Here is an 18,145-nt window from a genome sequence, read left to right as displayed (position 1 = left end):
CCAAGAAGTCCCACTGAATTCATTTACTCTCGAGTAAACACGCCCCCCCCCCCCCGAGACCCGACCGGCGCACACAAATCTCTCCCACTGTGCAGCTGCGCCGTCTATGCTTTCCCTAAAGACTGGGAAAAGTTGGGGCGGCGGGGGGGGGACTAGTAATTCGGCGGGAGGGGCTGCGCTTTGAGGGTGACCCGCGGCTGCCTGCGCTTTGCGGCTGCCTGATTGACGGCCGCGGGCCCGCCCCTCGCCTCCATTCCTCCTCCCCCGACGCCGCTCCTGGCCGCGGCTGGCTTCGCCGCGCTGTGGCGGAGTTTTTCCCTCCGCGCGCCCCCGGAGCCGGGTCCCCGCACCTCCCGCGGTGCTTTCTCGGGGAAGCGAGGATCTCTCTGCGCCCCACTCCGTCTGCACGGCCGCCCCTTCCTGCCGCCGCCGCGTCGCCCTCCTCGTCCCCTTCTGCCGTCTAACGCGGCTCCCCTCTGCCTTCTTTTGCACAGACCGTGCGGCCGAGCCACGGAAGGGGCTCGATGAACCCAGCCCTCCCGCCGGGGCGAAGCAGATCCTCCGCCGCCCGGGCGGCACCATGCGCGCAGGGTGAGTTTCCTGGGTCGTGGGGATGGGCGGGCCGAGGAGGGGGCCGGAGAGCTGCCTTGATTTCTCCCCGCTCTGGTGTAATGTGCGGTTTTCTTCTTTGCCTTTCGCCCCCTCTCCCTTGCAGAGACGTCGCGCTTCTCGTTGCCCTCTGTCTGGTCGCCGATCCAGTGAACGGGGTAAGTTTTCGGAACCCGGACACCCACCTCGTGCAGACCCAAGCCCGTTGCGTGTCTCCGCACGAGTAAGCCCCACCGGCCTCAGTAGGGCTTCCTCCCCGGGTCCCTGTGGCACGGGGTTGTCGCTTAAGGGGTGGGATCTTGGGCTTGGTTACTTGGGAGTAAGCTCCGTTGAGCTGGCTAGGACTTAATTGCAACCGGTAAATATGGGTCGGACTGGGTTGTTTGTTAGCTTTTGGGAATAATGCACGCCAAGGGTAACGTACTTACGCTCCTGAGTAAGTTTGGGGGGGGGGGGGAATGACAGCCTTGCTGTCTGAGATGTTGTAAAGAAACAGACTGGATTATTAGAGTTGACAGTGAGGGCATACCCTGATTTGGTATTTTTGGGGAGGGCAGAGGAGATACAGTGTGTTAATTTCCACTGTTGGGCTTGCATCTAAAGTGTTACATGCTCAGTTGGGGGCTGGATACTTTTTAGCTGGAGCACGTGGGTTCTGCTGATACCAAAACACAAGTATGCAACATGCAGCGAAAGGCCTCTTGCTGCCATCCTTTGTACATTTCCAAAGTCCCACTGAGTACAAAGTCAGTAGCCCCACTGAGTACAGTGAGACCAAGTCCCAAGTAAGCATGCGCAGAATTGCTGCCCTTTCTGCTTTCTGTTTTTTTTTTTTTTAATGTGGTACTTTATAGTCAAACGCCTGTCCTTAGATGCACCGTGCTGTAGTAGCAAAGAAAGGCTGCTTTTTTTTGAGAATGGAATGAAAAATCTGATTGCTTTGTGAGTCCATCTTACCTCCCGCCTCCTTCTTTTCCTTCCTCTAGGGTGGTCTCTGGTTATGTGTACTTTGTGGATTTGTGACACTTAAACTAAAGCTGCTGCTATGTGTCCCCAAAGTAGATGGCACTTGCTATTCACATGCAGAGTTGGCAGCAGTGACTTCTAAAGAGAAAGGCTGCAGTTTTCCTATTCTAGGATGCACTCTGTGCAGACTCAGAAGCACCCTTTCTGCTGATTACTCTGCAAGCCTGTCCTGCTTTGCTAGGGTGGCCAGCTTTAAACCGGCCCCTGTAACATCTCTTCAGCTCTGCAGCTATTAGCAGGTGATCATGTTGACCTCCAGCAAAGCCTCACTTTCTGGTTCCTGCTACATAATCAAACTCCTGTTACAGAGACGGGAGCAATCAACCCCCCTTTCCCAACCCCGGGGCAGGATTCTGGGGACTGTGTGTTCATTTCAGGCTCATCAACTGCTGTAGCAGCTGATTTTGGATGTCATGAAAGGGTAGCCAATTGTTAGTTGATTACTATAGTATTATTTTTGCCTGGGAGGAATAGAGGGATTTTTGTGGGATTTTTCTGCCTCGGGTATTATGTGCCTTGACTCAGGGAGGTCAAGGCACATAATGCCTTGTTGTCCCACCTCAGGCTGCAAAATGCAGGGCCTGCCCAAGATACGTTGCTGGCTGAGGCAAAGGATAAAATCGCACTCCTCCCATTCTACATACAGAACCCACAAGAATTAAAGTTGAATCCTGCTTCAATACCGTCGATGGGACAGTGTCCACTGCACCAGGGGACAGCAACACCTCACTGCTGCCCACCCCTCAGCATCTGTTGCCTGAGACAGCTGCCCCAGTCTGCCTAATGTTAGGGCCAGCCCTGGCAAAATGTATCATGCTGGCCCTGTACTGCCAAGCTTTTCCGGCATAAATGCTGTTACAACTTAGGGTACAGTCTTATGGAAATGCGCTATAATTCCCAGAATTCTCTAGCCCGCATGGAGAATGTGTATTTTGTGGCTTCAGAAGCCATATAGCCAAGCTCTCCAGTTGTATATCAAGATTCACAGCATTAAATCTTTATTTATTTATTTATTTATTGCATTTATATCCCGCCTTTTTTCCTCTTGCAAGGAACCAAGGCGGCTTACATGATCCTCCTCCTCTCCCTTTTATCCTCACAACAACCCTGTGAGGTAGGTTGGGCTGAGAGTCTGTGACTGGCCCAAAGTCACCCAGTGAGCTTCCATGGCCGAGTGGGGACTAGAACCCGGATCTCTGGGCTCCCAGTCCAACACTCTAGCCACTACGCCACACTGGCTCTCTTAATCTTAAATTCTTCTAATCTTTCTCAGTGGTACTGAATTTCCTTTCAGTGCTTGCTGATAAAGAAAATAATCAATCAGAATGAATTAGTCAACAGATCATAATACATACCAGAGAACAAGATACACCCCCACCCCATAAATATGGGGTTGTATCCAATGGTAGTGTATTTTAAGTCCCATTCATTTAAATGAGTCTACTTGAAGTAGGAGTAACAATGTAGGGCTTGCAGCAAAGAAAAAAAATGAAAAACTGACTTGTCTCAGACGAGTGATGTTCTTTTTAAAGGTAACGTCAAAATAACCAAAATACTTTGCGTTACTTTTAGGGCAAACTTGGATCAATATCTTACCTAGGGTAATTGGTTCCAACTCTTTGACCCAAACTGATGGAATTGAGAATGGCATTAGATTCACATGTAACAAAACACTCCAATTTAAAAGCAGTTCAGACCCCCTACCCCACCCCCTACCCCAGTTTATCCAGAATAGTAGCACAGAGAAAGCAATTTCTGAAGAGGCTAATTATCAATGACTGGAATCAGGGGAGGAGAGGGGGAACCCATTTCACCCACAGGAAAACTGAGGCAGCAGGCAATTGAAGTCAATGCTGAGTCTGAGTTACATAATCACAGGGCTTAAAATAATACCTTTAAAAAACAGCAAATACAGCAAATAAAAAACAGGAGGAATTTAGCCAGAAATACAGGTTCTAAGGCATTAAACAGACAGAGAAGCATTGCATAGCGCCACAAAATGGAGACCAACTAATTACTTAAGGCAAGTATAATGGAAGACAAAAAGGCTCCAATTTAAAACCAGTTCAGACCACCACAGCCCACCGCCACCTCAATTGATCCAGAGTAGCAATGCGGAGAAAGCAATTTCTAGCAGAAGTCATGTAACAATTTTTTTTCGAGTCATGGGGGAGGGGAGGAGATGGTGTAAACAAGATGGGAACAAAGATTTTTGTTGCATTTTACAACTCAGCACCACCTATGAATTTCTCCAGACACGCAAAACAGAGACTGGAAAGATTTTTAAATGAAGAACATACCGGTATAAATACAAAAAAAACACAGTGATGGTCTGTTCTGGTCTCCTCAATCTTTCTCTTCCCACCCACCATTCCCTTTCTACACGCAGAGAAGGGTAGAGTGGAAATAAAGCAGATACTGTGCCTAAGCTATTCCACCTGCTCCATTTAACTGGGCTTGGACCGCCCAGCACACCCACAAGTGGCTCTGATTGGCCACTGACTGACTATTTACTGGCCAGTCAATTAGCCAGCCTTCTTCCTCTGTGTACCCCTCCCTTAAGGAGGGAAGGGGTCATCTTTGATTGGTTATTCTGTGAAATCATCTTTGATTGATAATTCTGTGAAATTATCTCCCAAATGTCTCTGCCCACAAATAATTTCAATTTCAAGAGGCTATTTGTGCTCAGCTCTAAATGAAAGCCCAGTTGAAAGCACCATGAGGTAATTCCTCCCATGGGGCCTTTTCAGATCGGATGGTGTAGGTAGCCAGGGAGGGTAGCAATGATGAGGTAAGCTAAAAAATGCCACAAATTCCCCTATAAAACACCCTGAGAATGAGGCAGAACAATGGAAGCCTCTTTCATGGGGGAAGAAAACTTTCCAGAAACTGGAGGACAGGTTTTGGCTCAGCACTAACTCGATCTCTTTCCTTCAGCTAGATACAACACTGCTTCCCACTCACACCTGCATTGTGATGATGCAGAACGGGGGCCCATCTGCCAACACGGTGGATGCTGTTGCAGTACGAAAAACCCAAACCCCCTTCTGAAAAAAGAAGCTGTTACAAACCCTGCCAACGGGGAGCCCTGCCTGTGAGAAACTGTTGAGAATTTCTCCTCCCCCTGGATAAATTTGGTGAAATTGTCTCCCAAATTTCTCCACCCACAAATAAGGTGGAGACTTTTGAGAGACCATTTACGCACAGCTCTAGTTTCCTCTGTTAAGCATCCCCAGACAACATGGTTGTTGTGGATGGGGAAACCTGCACTATACCATTCTGGTTGAAGGTGTTCTTAATTTGGAGTCTGATCAGTTGAAAAAGCTTTAAATGTCCACTCTTTTTTCATTTTGTTTTCATTTTCCTTTATTACATTTCAATACTGCCCAAACTGGAGAGGGTTCAGAGGAGGGCAACAAAAATGATCAGGGGACTGGAAACAAAGCCCTATGAGGAGAGACTGAAAGAACTGGGCATGTTTAGCCTTGAGAAGAGAAGACCGAGGGGCGATAGGATAGCGCTCTTCAAGCACTTAAAAGGTTGTCACAGAGAGGAAGGCCAGGATCTCTTCTCGATTATCCTGGAGTGCAGGACACGGAATAATGGGCTCAAGAAGCCAGATCCCGGCTGAACATCAGGAAACACTTCCTGACTGTTTGAGCAATATGACAATGGAACCAATTACCTAGGGAGGTAGTGGGGTCTCCCACACTGGAGGCATTCAAGATGAAGCTGGACAGCCACCTGTCAGGGATGCTTTGACTTAGATTCCTGCACTGAGCAGGGGGGTGGACTTGATGGTCTTGTAGACCCCTTCCAACTCTACTATTCTATGATTCTGTGAATAGCTGAAGCTCTCTGGGCAGTTTATAAAGATTAAGACCTTCAAAATACATTATAAAAACCATTTGCATGCAAAGATATAAGCAGACAACATGCAGACACACACATATATCTAAAACAATTTTAAACAATCCACAGTCAGAAAAGCCCAGGACCTGACTAAAAGCTCATCATATGCTGCCAAATGCCTGAGAGTAGAGGAAGGTCTTAACCTGGCACCAAAAGGTAACATCCTTGACACTGGGCAAGCCTCATTGGGGAGATCATTCCATAATTGGGGAGCCACCACTTTTAAGGGTTGCATCCTAGTGTGTGTGTGTTTTTAAATTTGTGAAGCTATACAAAAGGAAAGTCCTGACATTTAGCAACCCCGCCCCCAAGCTTTCACAAACTCCACAGATAAGTGACACTGAAGACTTTGGATGAAGTTGATTTGCTTATTTGCTATATAGACTTGCATCACAGAATTCTTCTGCATTTAGAATAAAGTGTAATGCCTTATTTGTAGATGTTAACCTGATGTATATACTCTAGAAGAAAGTTGATGCAGTGCTAATCCTAGGTGAGATCATGTAGCTGTTCTGCGTATGCAAGAGGTCACTCAATGGAAGCATGTCTTTGGATTGAGTTTCATTTTTCTTGCACAGTGCTTTACTGCAAGATGTAAAATAGCTCTTCCATAAGCCTAAGACATTTCTCATATGCAGAAAGGGTACCTTTAAACCCAACCTGTAGTTTACAAGTAAACCCCATTAATTTATTTTTATTTTTTGCCAATGGAAATTTCTTCCCTGTTAGTGTATTGGCTTTTAGGAACTGATTTTAGTAAAATTCAAAGTTGAGTGTTAAGTATGTTTCCCGGGAAGTAAATCCCATTAAACAGTGCAGCATACTTCCAGGAAAAAACGTGTTTAGGATCCGTTTGTAGGATGGTTGCACCCCTGTCCTAAATGTATGTATTTATATCCACCTTTTCCTCCAAAGAGTTCAAAGTGGTGTCCATTGCCCTCATTTCATCTTCGCAACAACCCTGCGAGGTAAGTTAGGGTAAGAAATAGTAATTGCCCCAAGATCACCCAGTGTGATTTGTGACTGAGTTGAGATTTGAAGCTGGGTCTCTCCAGCCCTAATCGGTCACTAACCGCTACACCAAGGGTCCCCAACCTTTCTGGGTCAGTGGGCACATTCAAAATGTTGAGTGTCATGGACACTCTCACAAAATGGCTGCCATGGGGTGAGGCTAGTTCATTCATAAAATGGCTGCCATGGTGGGCATGGCTCAGGGCTGGCCTTAGGGGTGGGTGAGCTGAGTGGTTGCCCGGGGCACCGAGTTGAGGGGGCCTCCAAGCTGAGCCCAGGGGCTGTGTTTTTTTAATGTACTATCTGCAGGGAGCTAGCGTGGCAAAACACAAGTGTCTGTAACCTTTCTTTCAAGGTTCTGTAGGTTGTTTGGGTGCTAACTACCAAAATGATCTTCCTTCCATTAGCTTTAAAATATGTTTCTTTTTCAGTTTCCACTTTGATGTCATTTGTGCTAGGTAAAAATCAGTGGAACGCAGCTTTACTTTGAGGCAACGTTCCTGAGCACTTAATACTTCAAGTACTATAACCACTATAAGCACTATATAAATAATAATAAAATAAAGCCATAAGCTATAAGAGGTCAGCTGGGTACCTTTTTTATTTATAACTTTATTTTTAAAGATTGGATTTTCTAAAATAAAGAATGCTTACCAAAAGATAGGAACTGCTACAAAACAAAAAATATTGTAAGTAAAACCTGTGATAGTTCTGCTGTGTTGCATAGTGCACGCCACTGCTCAGAATGCAGCTTTTCGAACTTTGGCTTGTGCAAACTGTAGCACTGTGACTGAGAGATCAAGGTTTTGAGCAATGTCATTCTCGATGGACACCACGCATGCACCAGGCCCCATAAATCCTCTGGGTGGCCCTGCAAAACTGACTATTGGTGGGGCACTAAAAGCATTCCTCGCCCAGGTTGCTATTTATCCTAGGGTCAGCCCGGGCATAGCTGGTCACAAAACACCCATTTCCCAGAAGGCAAACTGGTGGAAAGAAAAGTAAATTGTGCAAGAACTTAAGTGCAGGGCAGAGGTGGGGTCTAAGCTCCAAAACCCCAAACCCCTCTTTTGAACCTACCATTTTCTGCGCCAGTGTTCATTTCAGTGAAGGCAAACTGTTTAGGCTCAGTGGCGTGGGCCCCAAAGCCATTCTTGGAAATAAAGAAGCTGCTGGAGGCTGACACTCCATTTTGCAGTATGCCAACCTCACAGTTAATTTTTTTAAATTCAAAAATCTTAAAAATTAAAAATCAGGGGCTCACAGCCTGGTGGATGCCAAGAGAGGTGTCAGTGGACACATCAGTGCCCTCAGGCACCATCTTGGAGACCTCAGTAGTACACCATTGATTTTAATTGAACTTGTTTCTACATCAGTGCTCTTAAAAAGGCAGCCAGTTTATTTTGTGTTTTCTGATCACTGACAATTTCATAATAGTTTGTTTTTGTGTTTATGGACTGTTTGCATCTCTTTCTATTTCCCTCTATATTAAACCTTTTATGTTTATTGTATGTATCCATATAAAACTATCAATGGTGACTAGTCATGACGGCTGTATCTTACCTCCAGTATTGGGGGTATATGCCTCTGAATACCAGTTGCCTTTTGTCTGATCCAGGAGGGCTCTTCTTACATTCTTATCTATTTGGTAAATAACGACTCAATAATTAAGTGTGTTAGGTTTTTTTATTTTTAAAAATGGCTTTATTATGTTCGATAATGTTTTTTCTTACTTTTGTGTAAGAGTTTTGCGAGTGTTGGGAACTAGCCCTTTCCTAGATTAGACAGATGCTGGTGATGTCAGGACCCTAGTTAATTGCAGCTTCCTGTCTAAAAATCTTGCTTTTTATAATTGAATGCCTGCCTAGTTATTTTGGACTCTTGGTAGGTCATCAGCATTAGGCAGAAGAAGAAGCAGGAGCAAAGAGCTTATTGGCCTTTAGCTAAAGAGAAAGGTAAATCTTGTTGGTTCTGCAAGACCATTATATTTGGTGGTGGTCGTGGTGTGCTCATGTCTTGAGAAAAAGAGATAATGGCCACATTGGGGCTATTGTACCTTGGCTGAGATTTGTACATGCCTTTTGACTGTGCACAGAGCCCCGTCATTTTTCTCTTTGCCATGAGCCACAGCTAAAACAGGAAGCCTCTAATTAACCATAGTTTCCCATTTCGCCTGAACCAGGAAACTATGGTTACCAGCATCGGAGTGAGCCTGGATATTAAATCATGGTTTGAAGTTGGTTTAATATCTTGGCTTGTTTGAAGCTGGTTATCATAGCTTCCTGATTCAAATAAGCTTCCTGGTTTATTCATGACTTTCGTGAAAAGAGGAGTGAGCAAAAGGCTCAATAAGTCCAGATATTATTCTCAGTAAGTAAAAGAAGTCCTTGTTGCCTAGGTCTGTTCCATGACTGGTGGACTCACCTAAGAGGATGGAAACTCATAATATTTTCTAAAGCGAAACATGCCTTGGCCTATGGTGGTAGTCCAAAGATGATATTTGTTTGTGTTGCTTCATTTTCTATGCTTATTCAAAGGCATTTCTTGTTTCATTTGATCTGCCACATTTTATACTTCTCTGAGGAGCTTGGAAGGGCTTACTTGTGCTTTTTCCAGGCAGTCTCTTCTCCAGGTAACTCATGGGGGCCACACACATGGAGCTTTGGCAGTGCTGCTGCATCATACACCTGCATGCCATTTTCTTTCTTTGTTTCACCTTGAGTTCCAAAAAGCTGCTTTTGTGCTGTAGCCTCTTGTGTTCACGTTCTACAAGGAGCTTCACAGTGCAGTCCTGTAGTTCCTTTTAATACCGATTCAAGTCTTCTCATGCTTATGTAGCCAAAACCACAGCCCCCACGCACAAGAGAGAGAGAGAGAGAGAGAGAGAAGCAGACTCGGGGGAATCCCGAGGTTTGCGGATGCTGAAACATCTTTAGAAATCCCTCGGGGGAAGCAAAATCAGTTCTCAAAGAACTTTATAGCATATGACTTACTTCTGAATAGAAATATAGGGTTGTATTGTTAGAAGCTACTACATTTCTTCGTAGGATCCCTAGTTTTTCCATTACTTAATTCTTGGTGCTAATTGCAATTCTAAAAAAAAGCACCCATCTATAAACACACATCAAGCATTTTAAAAGAACTGTACCACCAAAAGACAAATATTCAAGGTAAATGGGAAGTAAGATCTAGTTGACAGTCTAGGAACACAGAATCTTAAGGCACATACAGTGGTTATTCTTATTCATTTTTAACTGATAATTTAAAATAAAGTGGTGGAGAGGTTTCTATCTTAGTAACCTCAGATAAAACTGAGGAAATGTAAGGCAGTATTCCTGAAACAGGAAGGTAAATAAAAAGATCTGCCAAATTAATTGTGCTATTAACTATAGGACCAAACTACACATGATGTTAAACTAGGGATGCAGGAGAATTTAATTCATTTTTTGATATAAACATTAAAAAATTCTCCCCTCCTGGACCTGTCCTTGGAACAGGGTGTAGATATGTGGATTATTCTGCAGTGACGTTAACAGCTGACTGTTTTTTTTACCACAATTTAGAGTGCAGTCTTATGCATGTTTAGACAGAAAAATGTCCTACAACTTCCAGCATTCCCAACCCAGCATGGCTGGCTGGGGAATGCTGGGAGTTGTAGGACTTTTCCTCTAAACATGCGTAAGATTGTGCCTTTAGCGTAGAAGGCTCTAAATGGACAGACTGACTTGGGGGTAACTATGCCAGATGTAGGCTGGGAGGTTGTTGTTGTTCAGTCGTTAAGTCATGTCCGACTCTTCGTGACCCCATGGACCATAGCACGCCAGGCCTTCCTGTCCTCCGCTCTCTCCCGGAGTGTGCTCAAGTTCATAGGTTGGGAGGTACCATAGAGCAAAGCTCCTTGAGAACAATTTTTGTTTCCGTAAGAGAACCTGGAATGTCTCATAGTTATGGTTGTTTGCTTTTGAGATTGTTTGTTTGAGGTTGTTTTAGGTATATGTTTCTTTTGTGTATATTGTCTGTTCATATTTTTTTATATATATATAAATGTTTTTTTATCGCTGTATATTGTATTTTAATGTTTTTAATCTTTGTAAACTGCCCAGAGAGCTTCGGTTATTGCGCAGTATAGAAATGTAAATAATAATAATAACAACAACAACAACCCATCCTCAGGTTCATACATAGGTGGCATTTAATACCAGTAAAGCTACACTCCGCTCATCCTGCTTTGTTGGAGTGGATGTGGGGAACAAGGCACTCGTTTTCACATGTGGTGGCCTTGCCCCTATGTAATAACTTTTTGGGAGGCAGCATTGGTGCAAATATCGGCAATATCACACAGTCAAATCATATCATAAGACCCTTTGCTCACTCTTTTGGCAACATTTACAGACACAACTACACTCCACAGAGTTCTGGTCAAATTCCTGTTAGTAGTGGCAAAGGTGGAAAATGTCCTCAGGATACACAATTGAGAGTTGGTTTAAAAGACTTTGGAGTGCTGTTTTTGCAGAAAAGTTAATTCATCGAAGTCAGTTACCTACAAGTACAAACAAGCGTTTCTGGATGGGTTTCTGATGACATGGTTCTCAGTCATTCTTTTTATCAATAAAAATGCCTCACATCCCAGACTGCCCATCACTCAAAAGTTATCATGGATAGACACATTGACAGGATTAAGGAGTAAGCTTTTCTCATGACACATCTCTGCATTTGTAATTCTCTTGGCTTAGTGAGGCTGTAACACAGGGGTGTCGAACCACAGGACTACAAACCAAATTAGTCTCACCTGGGGTATCAATCCAGGGATCCCCAGAGGGCCATGCCCCCTTTCTATAGCACTACCTCATTTCCCCCAAATACCAATCATTCATTGGTTTCCTAGCTTTTGCACGGTTCCCACCCACCCATTCTAAAAGGTTAAAATGCCTCTTGTAACATAGGCTTGTTATGTTAATGTATGTGCTTGCATTGTTAAGTATAACCCATGTAAGTTAGGGTTAAAAGAAGGTTTGAGAATGAGTGAAAGGTGGGAGGAGCTGGTGTGTGTGTATGAGGATTCTGAGGTTAGAAAAGGACAGACCTGACAGTGTGTTAGTCAGAGAGAGCCTTAGGGATTGAAGAAGCTACATCTAGTGAGTGAGGTTTTGGAACCAGGATTTAGAAGGCGTAGAGAGTAGGTAGGTAGGTTAGGACCAAGTATAGATTAATTAATAAGATGTGTGTGTTGTCTGTTTATGTTTGTATGTAAATTATTTTTATATTATGTACAATATTGTATTTTTAAGGTTTTTAATCCTTGTAAACCGCCCAGAGTGCTTTGGCTATTGGGTGGTATAGAAATGTAATGAATGAAATGGAATAATGTATATAACTCTTTTGTGTTTGATACATTTTGTTTGTTTGTTTTTAATACAAAATCCCACATGTTGGTTTGTCTTATTGCACTACCATGAGTAAAACGTATTTCCTTGTTACTTCTCCTTTATTGGGTAGAGGGAACCAATTAGGCATATTGGGGTCTCTTTAATCCAGAGAGCAGAAGGGGTGGAAGCTTTGTGTGTCAGTGAGGACAACGGAACAAAGTGGAGGCAGGCGTCCTGAGGGGGGTTTCAGTTTCAACAGGTGGAAGGTGACGAAGGTAGAAACTGAGGCAGGAACATCACACCTCTCCTAAGGCTTAGTTCCTGCCATTAAGAGTTTCAATCTAAACTATGCCAATATGTTTGCCTCTGCCCCCTTTTGCCTTTGCTTCCACCCACCACTGGAATGTGGCCCCTGAGAGCTTCTCCAAACCTGAATTCAGCTCACTGGCTGAAAGAGGTGCAGCACCCCTAGGGTAACAGTTCATTTCTCAGCTTTCTGGAATTTCTGTCCAAGCGACCATGATATTTTTGTTATAAATTTCCTGTTTGTTCCTGTTATATATTTATAGCTTGAAAATAATAAAAAATCAACATTGTTCTCTTGCCCTTTGGGGCTTAGAAAAGAAGATGTCGATTTTGTGCAGCCATCCTATGCTGAGTTAAGCATGTCTAAGCCCTTTGATTTTTATTGGCTGGGGTACACCAACTCTATGTAGCACTGGGGTTTTTTGCATGGGGAAAAGAAAGAGAAACCTTAGCAATCATATGGCCCCTGGGCAAGCATCCCAGGGACCGTAGGATAGTTCACATTCCCCTCTCTGAGGTTGGAAGCAGTGCCCCGACCTTGGAAAGGGGAGTTGGAGATCCGACCATCCTCCCCCTGCCCCTCGTAGCCAGCATGAAGAGAGTGGGAAAGGGGGCATTCCACTGGGAGTGGAGGAAACCGGAGAGGCCAGGATATGATTCATCCTGAATCAACTTCCCTTCCCAAGCGCCTTTGCTAGACAGGCTGAGAAGCCTGTCTAGCAAACCAGCAAAGGACAGAGGGTGGGGAGGCAAAGATCGCCTCCACCACTCCTCCCGCCCTGCCAGCTTCAGCCCAGAGGGGCGTGGGAATCTTGGAGGCCTCCAAATTTGGAGGGTTCAGAGCAGCAAAGGCGCAGTTGATAGAATAGTGCCCTTAACTTTCTAGAGAAAAGATGCTTCTAGGTGAAGGGTCCTAGAGCTGCCAATAATTGTACAGCTGTTCTGTCTTTTCTTGCTTAACAGATTATCTGTGGTAAGGGAAAAGATGGAAAAAGAGATGGGGAAATATGGGAAGGTTATGAGTTAATGATGAAGTCCTCTGGACCCCCTGTCAAATCCTGTGAAAGAGACAGGGTGAGGACACCATAACAAACTTGCCTGGAAGCACCCAAAGTCAAAGGGGTAAGAGGGGTCATAGGAAGGTGCCTTATACTGAATCAATCTATCTAGCCCAGTGTTGTTGACACTGACTGGCAGTGGTTCTCCAGTGTTTAGGGCAAGATTCGTTCCTAGCCCTAACTGGAGCTGCCGGGGATTGAACCTGGGACCTTCTGCCTGCAAAGCAGCTGCTCTACCACTGAGCTACGGCCCCTCGTTCAAGGTATTTAAAAAGATGCAGCATTAAACTGAATCCAAGTGGCACCAACTGATACAAAAGCAGTTTTAGATAGCTGGGAAGTATTGTGTATTGTACAAATGACTGTGGTCTTCAAGCATAAGTGTGGTCCGTGGACAATTGAGTGGTTTATGATGCTGAGTGCTTCCACAGGCAATGGGCTATACCAGCCTTCCCCTGCCTGGTGCACTCCACATGTTTTGAACTCCAGCTCCCATCAGCCCCAGCCAGCATGGTCAGTGGTTTGGGATTATGGAAGTTGTAATCCAAAACATTTGGATGGCACCAAGCTGGGGAACACTGTTTGATGCACTACATTGTTCCCTATACTACAATAATCCAGTGAAGATGTTTTCATAGATGACTCTTTTTAAAGTTTAGAATGTGGCGTTTGTAAATGTGAAAAGAGACAGGAGGAAAATAACTACTTTTAACTGAGAGGCACATTCCAGTCCATATCCCTCCTACCACATTTAATTTACAGCCACAGAGTGGATACTACTGTCTAAGGCAATGCAGTGCAAATTCTGTTCTTTTGCTACTATATACTAGCTTGAGATGTAATGAATTTGCTTACTGATTAAAGCAATTCTTTGCTTTATGAGTCATTTGAAAAATAGTTCTGGCTGCAGGGCTTCGGTCTCAGCGGTTGGCATGGTCAGGCAGTTGCCAAGGCCCACACCCAAGTAGAGGGCCACTGCTAATCCATAGAGTCTCTTGGCGCTGCTGCTGTGCTGCTTCGACTTGCTGTTGCCATCTGTTCACCTGCCTTCTCCAACAGGGAAAGAGAAGGAACTGGCTGAAGAACTCTCAGAACCACTGTCTATTATCTTTGAGCAATCATGGAGGACGGGTGAAGTGCCAGATGACTGGAGGAGGGCTAGTGTTGTCCCTATCTTCAAAAAGGGTAAAAAGGAGGAACCTGGGAACTACAGACCAGTCAGTCTGACATCCATCCCTGGGAAAATTCTGGAGCAGATGATAAAGGAATCATCTGGAAGCACCTTGAAAACAATGCAGTGATTACTCGAAGCCAACATGGATTTGTCAAGAACAAATCCTGCCAGACGAATCTGATCTCATTTTTTGATCAGGTAACCTCCGTTGTGGACTATGGAATGCTGTGGACATCATATACCTCGACTTCAGCAAAGCTTTCGACAAAGTGCCCCATGATCTCCTGATGAGCAAACTAGCTCAAAGTGGGCTAGATGAAACAACGATCCGGTGGATCCACAGTTGGCTACAGAATCGGACTCAAAGAGTGCTTCTCAATGGGATCTTCTCAAACTGGGGAGAGGGAAGGAGCAGGGTACCACAGGGCTCAGTCCTGGTCCCAGTGCTCTTCAACATTGTTATTAATGACTTGGAGGAGGAGGTGCAGGGAATGCTGATCAGATTTGCAGATGACACAAAATTGGGCGGGATAGCTAATACTTTGGAAGACAGAAACAAAATTCAAAGTGATCTGGATAGACTGGAGCGCTGCGCAGAAAAAAACAGAATGACATTTAATCGAGATAAATGCCAAGTTCTGCACCTAGGAAAAAGAAACCAAATGCACAGTTACAAGATGGGGAATACGTGGCTCAACAACACTACAAGCGAGAAGGATCTTGGAATTGTTGTCCATCACAAGCTGAATATGAGCCAACCATGTGATGTGGCTGCAAAAAAGGCCAATGCTCTTTCAGGCTACATTAACAGAAGCACAGCTTCCAAATCCCGGGAAGTACTAGTTCCCCTCTACTCAGCATTGGTTAGGCCTCATCTGGAGTACTGTGTCCAGTTCTGGGCACCACATTTTATGAAGGATGCAGAAAAGCTGGAGAGGGTTCAGCAGAGGGCAACAAAGATGATCAGGGGACTGGAAACAAGCCCTATGAAGAGAGACTGAAAGAACTGGGCATGTTTAGCCTTGAGAAGAGAAGACTGAGGGGAGATATGATAGCACTCTTCAAGTACTTGAAAGGTTGTCACAGAGAGGAAGGCCAGGATCTCTTCTCGATCATCCTAGAGTGCAGTACACGGAATAATGGGCTCAAGTTACAGGAAGCCAGATTCTGGCTGAACATCAGGAAAAACGTCCTGACTGTTAGAGCAATGCGACTATAGAACCCATTCCCTAGGGAGGGGGTGGGCTGTCCCACACTGGAGGCATTCAAGATGAGGCTGGACAGCCACCTGTCAGGGATGCTCTGACTTGGATTCCTGCATTGAGCAGGGGGTTGGACTCGATGGCCTTGTAGGCCCCTTCCAACCCTACTATTCTATGATCCTATGATCCTAAGGAGACATGACTTTACCCTTACCCTCTTTCTTGGAGGTAATGCCAATTGGGCCCAGATGGAAAAGCAGTTGTGCTGGTGCAGAAGAGGAAGGCCCATTCAGGGAGTGTGGTGGGGAGGGGGGGGATCCAACTGACAGCATCTTGCCCAAGGCCCTGCTTAAAATCTGGAACTGGAACCGCAGGGGTGGGCAGCATGTGCCCCCCAGATGTTTTGGCCTATAACTCCCATTAGCCCTGGCCAGCATTGCCAGTGGTGAGGAGAGTTATAGGCCAAAACATTGCAACCTCCCCCCCCCCCCCGCGGTACTGCCTGGATGCAACCCGCTTACACTAAAGTAGCCCCATTGCTTTCAGTGAAGCTGCCCCAGAGCAAATGCCTCATCTCTTTCTTCCTCTCTCTCTTGCTTTACTCAAGCTACACACCAATCACAGAAACAGAAGCTGAGCATCTTTCATTGACAGTTATCAGCTGAAAAGGCGAGATCTTACATTTACATGTTTGCTCTGGTAGCTTTCCATTCGACCTGCCAAGAAAAGTATGGCCTGAAGTGAAAGCGTGACCCTTGTCTCGCTCATGGCTCAGGCTTCTCTGGTTTTTTTGTTTGGTTTTTTCCAGTAAAGGGTTGGAATTTGTGCTGGGAAAACTGACCAAATTTAGGACCTTTCCTGTCCCCCACAACACACAACTGGAGCGGTGTTTAAACTTGAATTCACAATAGCTCCAGGCACTTGATGTTTGCTTTCAGATAATGCAGCCAGAGATGCTTAGAAGCTGAAAGTGATTGTGAAATGGGGACTGGTCCTATAATCATGCATGTAATTCCTACAAAATGTCTGCTTGGACAGAGGAATATTCATAAGGCTGCAGCTTGGCAGCTTTGCCTGGCTGCAATTTTCTGCCCTGATATCAATTTTTGGAACTACTGGCTTATTTTCAGGCATGTTATTGGTGCAACTGTCTTCCATCCTCGGTCTCTCTTTTGAGTGTTGGAAATTGCTTGACAATAACGTAATTCACTTAAATAGTGTTGGATGTAGGCAAAAGCTGTGTGTGTGTATGGACAGGCATACCCAGAATGCCTTGGGCATGATCCTAGCTATATTCATGTATTCTCCATTGTATGCCCTGATGCAAAACATTGGAGTTTAATAGCAGGGCTCTTTGTTTTCTCTGGAATGGTAGAAATTGCTTTTGACAAGAACATGGACAAAGTGATGGGTAAAGCTAAAGGAGCTAAGCTAGCGTGACCTTGGTAAGATTAATACCACTCAGTGTGAGATATTTGTGAAATCATTAACTTACTGCACTGGGAGAGGGGAATCACATTTTAATTAATCTTTTGTTATTAGTCACTGTGGTTTGTTCACCTTGCTCTCTTGCAACCCTCCGTTAGGAAAATCACAGTCACTGCCATTCAACGAATGGGGAACTAGGACTGCAAAAGAACCAAGATGTCTATATGGTAGCTTACTGCAGTTCAAAGGTCTGCTGGTGGTTGATTGCTATCTTCCTGCTGCTACCCTGACCCTCTTCTAAGTCTCTGATAAGAACTGCCTTACCTTATAGATTTTGTTTCCATCACTGAGAGTTTCAGGGCCAAGTGTGTACAAAATATAAGAAGGGAAGCACCCTGGAAGGCTTTGTTCTGGAGAAGACAGGCCAATATGTAGGGTTTCTATCCACACACAGTTTGCTGTATGGCTAAAGGGAAATATAAATGTTTGCTACTATTTGATGCAATGATTTCAGTTAATTCCTTCCTTCATTACATGTCTGTGCCTCCCAATAGGAAAAGCTCTCTGGGTGGTTCACAGAAATTAGTTCCTAAAACACAACTGATAAAACATAATTAGCTGAGAGCTTTGGCTGATAGGTGATATAGAAATGAAATAAATAAATAACCCTTGAAGATACAAACACTTAAAATGGTTTCGATGGCCATGTTACCTCCACGGAAGCCAGAAAATGTGTGCGCATTTAACCATGAGTTTACGAGAACCAAAGTTGATCAGCTTGAATACTTTTGCAAAGGCATGGTGAAGTTTGTACACCTTGCATCAGTCTTAGGATTGGGGAAGAAATTAATTTGGTTCGCATTTTAATGCAAACTTGCCTGATTTTTCACTTTTGACCCACTATGAAAACTGAAACTCACACTTTGAAATCCACACTTCTTTGAATTTTGCAATGAGGTTCACCAACTAAAAAAAAGTCTACAAAAATATGTATATTAAAAGAAATAATGTTTGAAAATGCAGTATATGGGGAAAATTGCTTACAAAATGTGT

At 44.5% G+C, this 18,145-nt stretch overlaps 1 protein-coding gene across 2 annotated transcripts in view; it reads left to right on the top strand.

The window, feature by feature from the left end:
- Positions 1-260: 260 nt before the first annotated feature.
- Positions 261-18,145, top strand: part of COL4A6 (collagen type IV alpha 6 chain) — a 298,701-nt gene continuing 280,816 nt past the window's right edge. For both annotated transcript variants that reach the window (XM_084814107.1, XM_084814108.1), the window contains exons 1-2: positions 261-591; positions 716-767. In XM_084814107.1, the coding sequence (XP_084670233.1) occupies positions 581-591; positions 716-767 (63 nt within the window). In that variant the 5' untranslated portion in view covers positions 261-580. The remainder of the gene's footprint in view (positions 592-715; positions 768-18,145) is intronic.

Source organism: Heloderma suspectum, chromosome 9 (assembly GCF_057233095.1).
Source record: "Heloderma suspectum isolate Gila_16-S chromosome 9, 16-S_ref, whole genome shotgun sequence".
In the NCBI taxonomy this organism is placed as follows: Eukaryota; Metazoa; Chordata; class Lepidosauria; order Squamata; family Helodermatidae; genus Heloderma; species Heloderma suspectum.
Note: the sequence above shows the minus strand (reverse complement) of the source record. Positions and strands in the feature narration are given on the sequence as shown.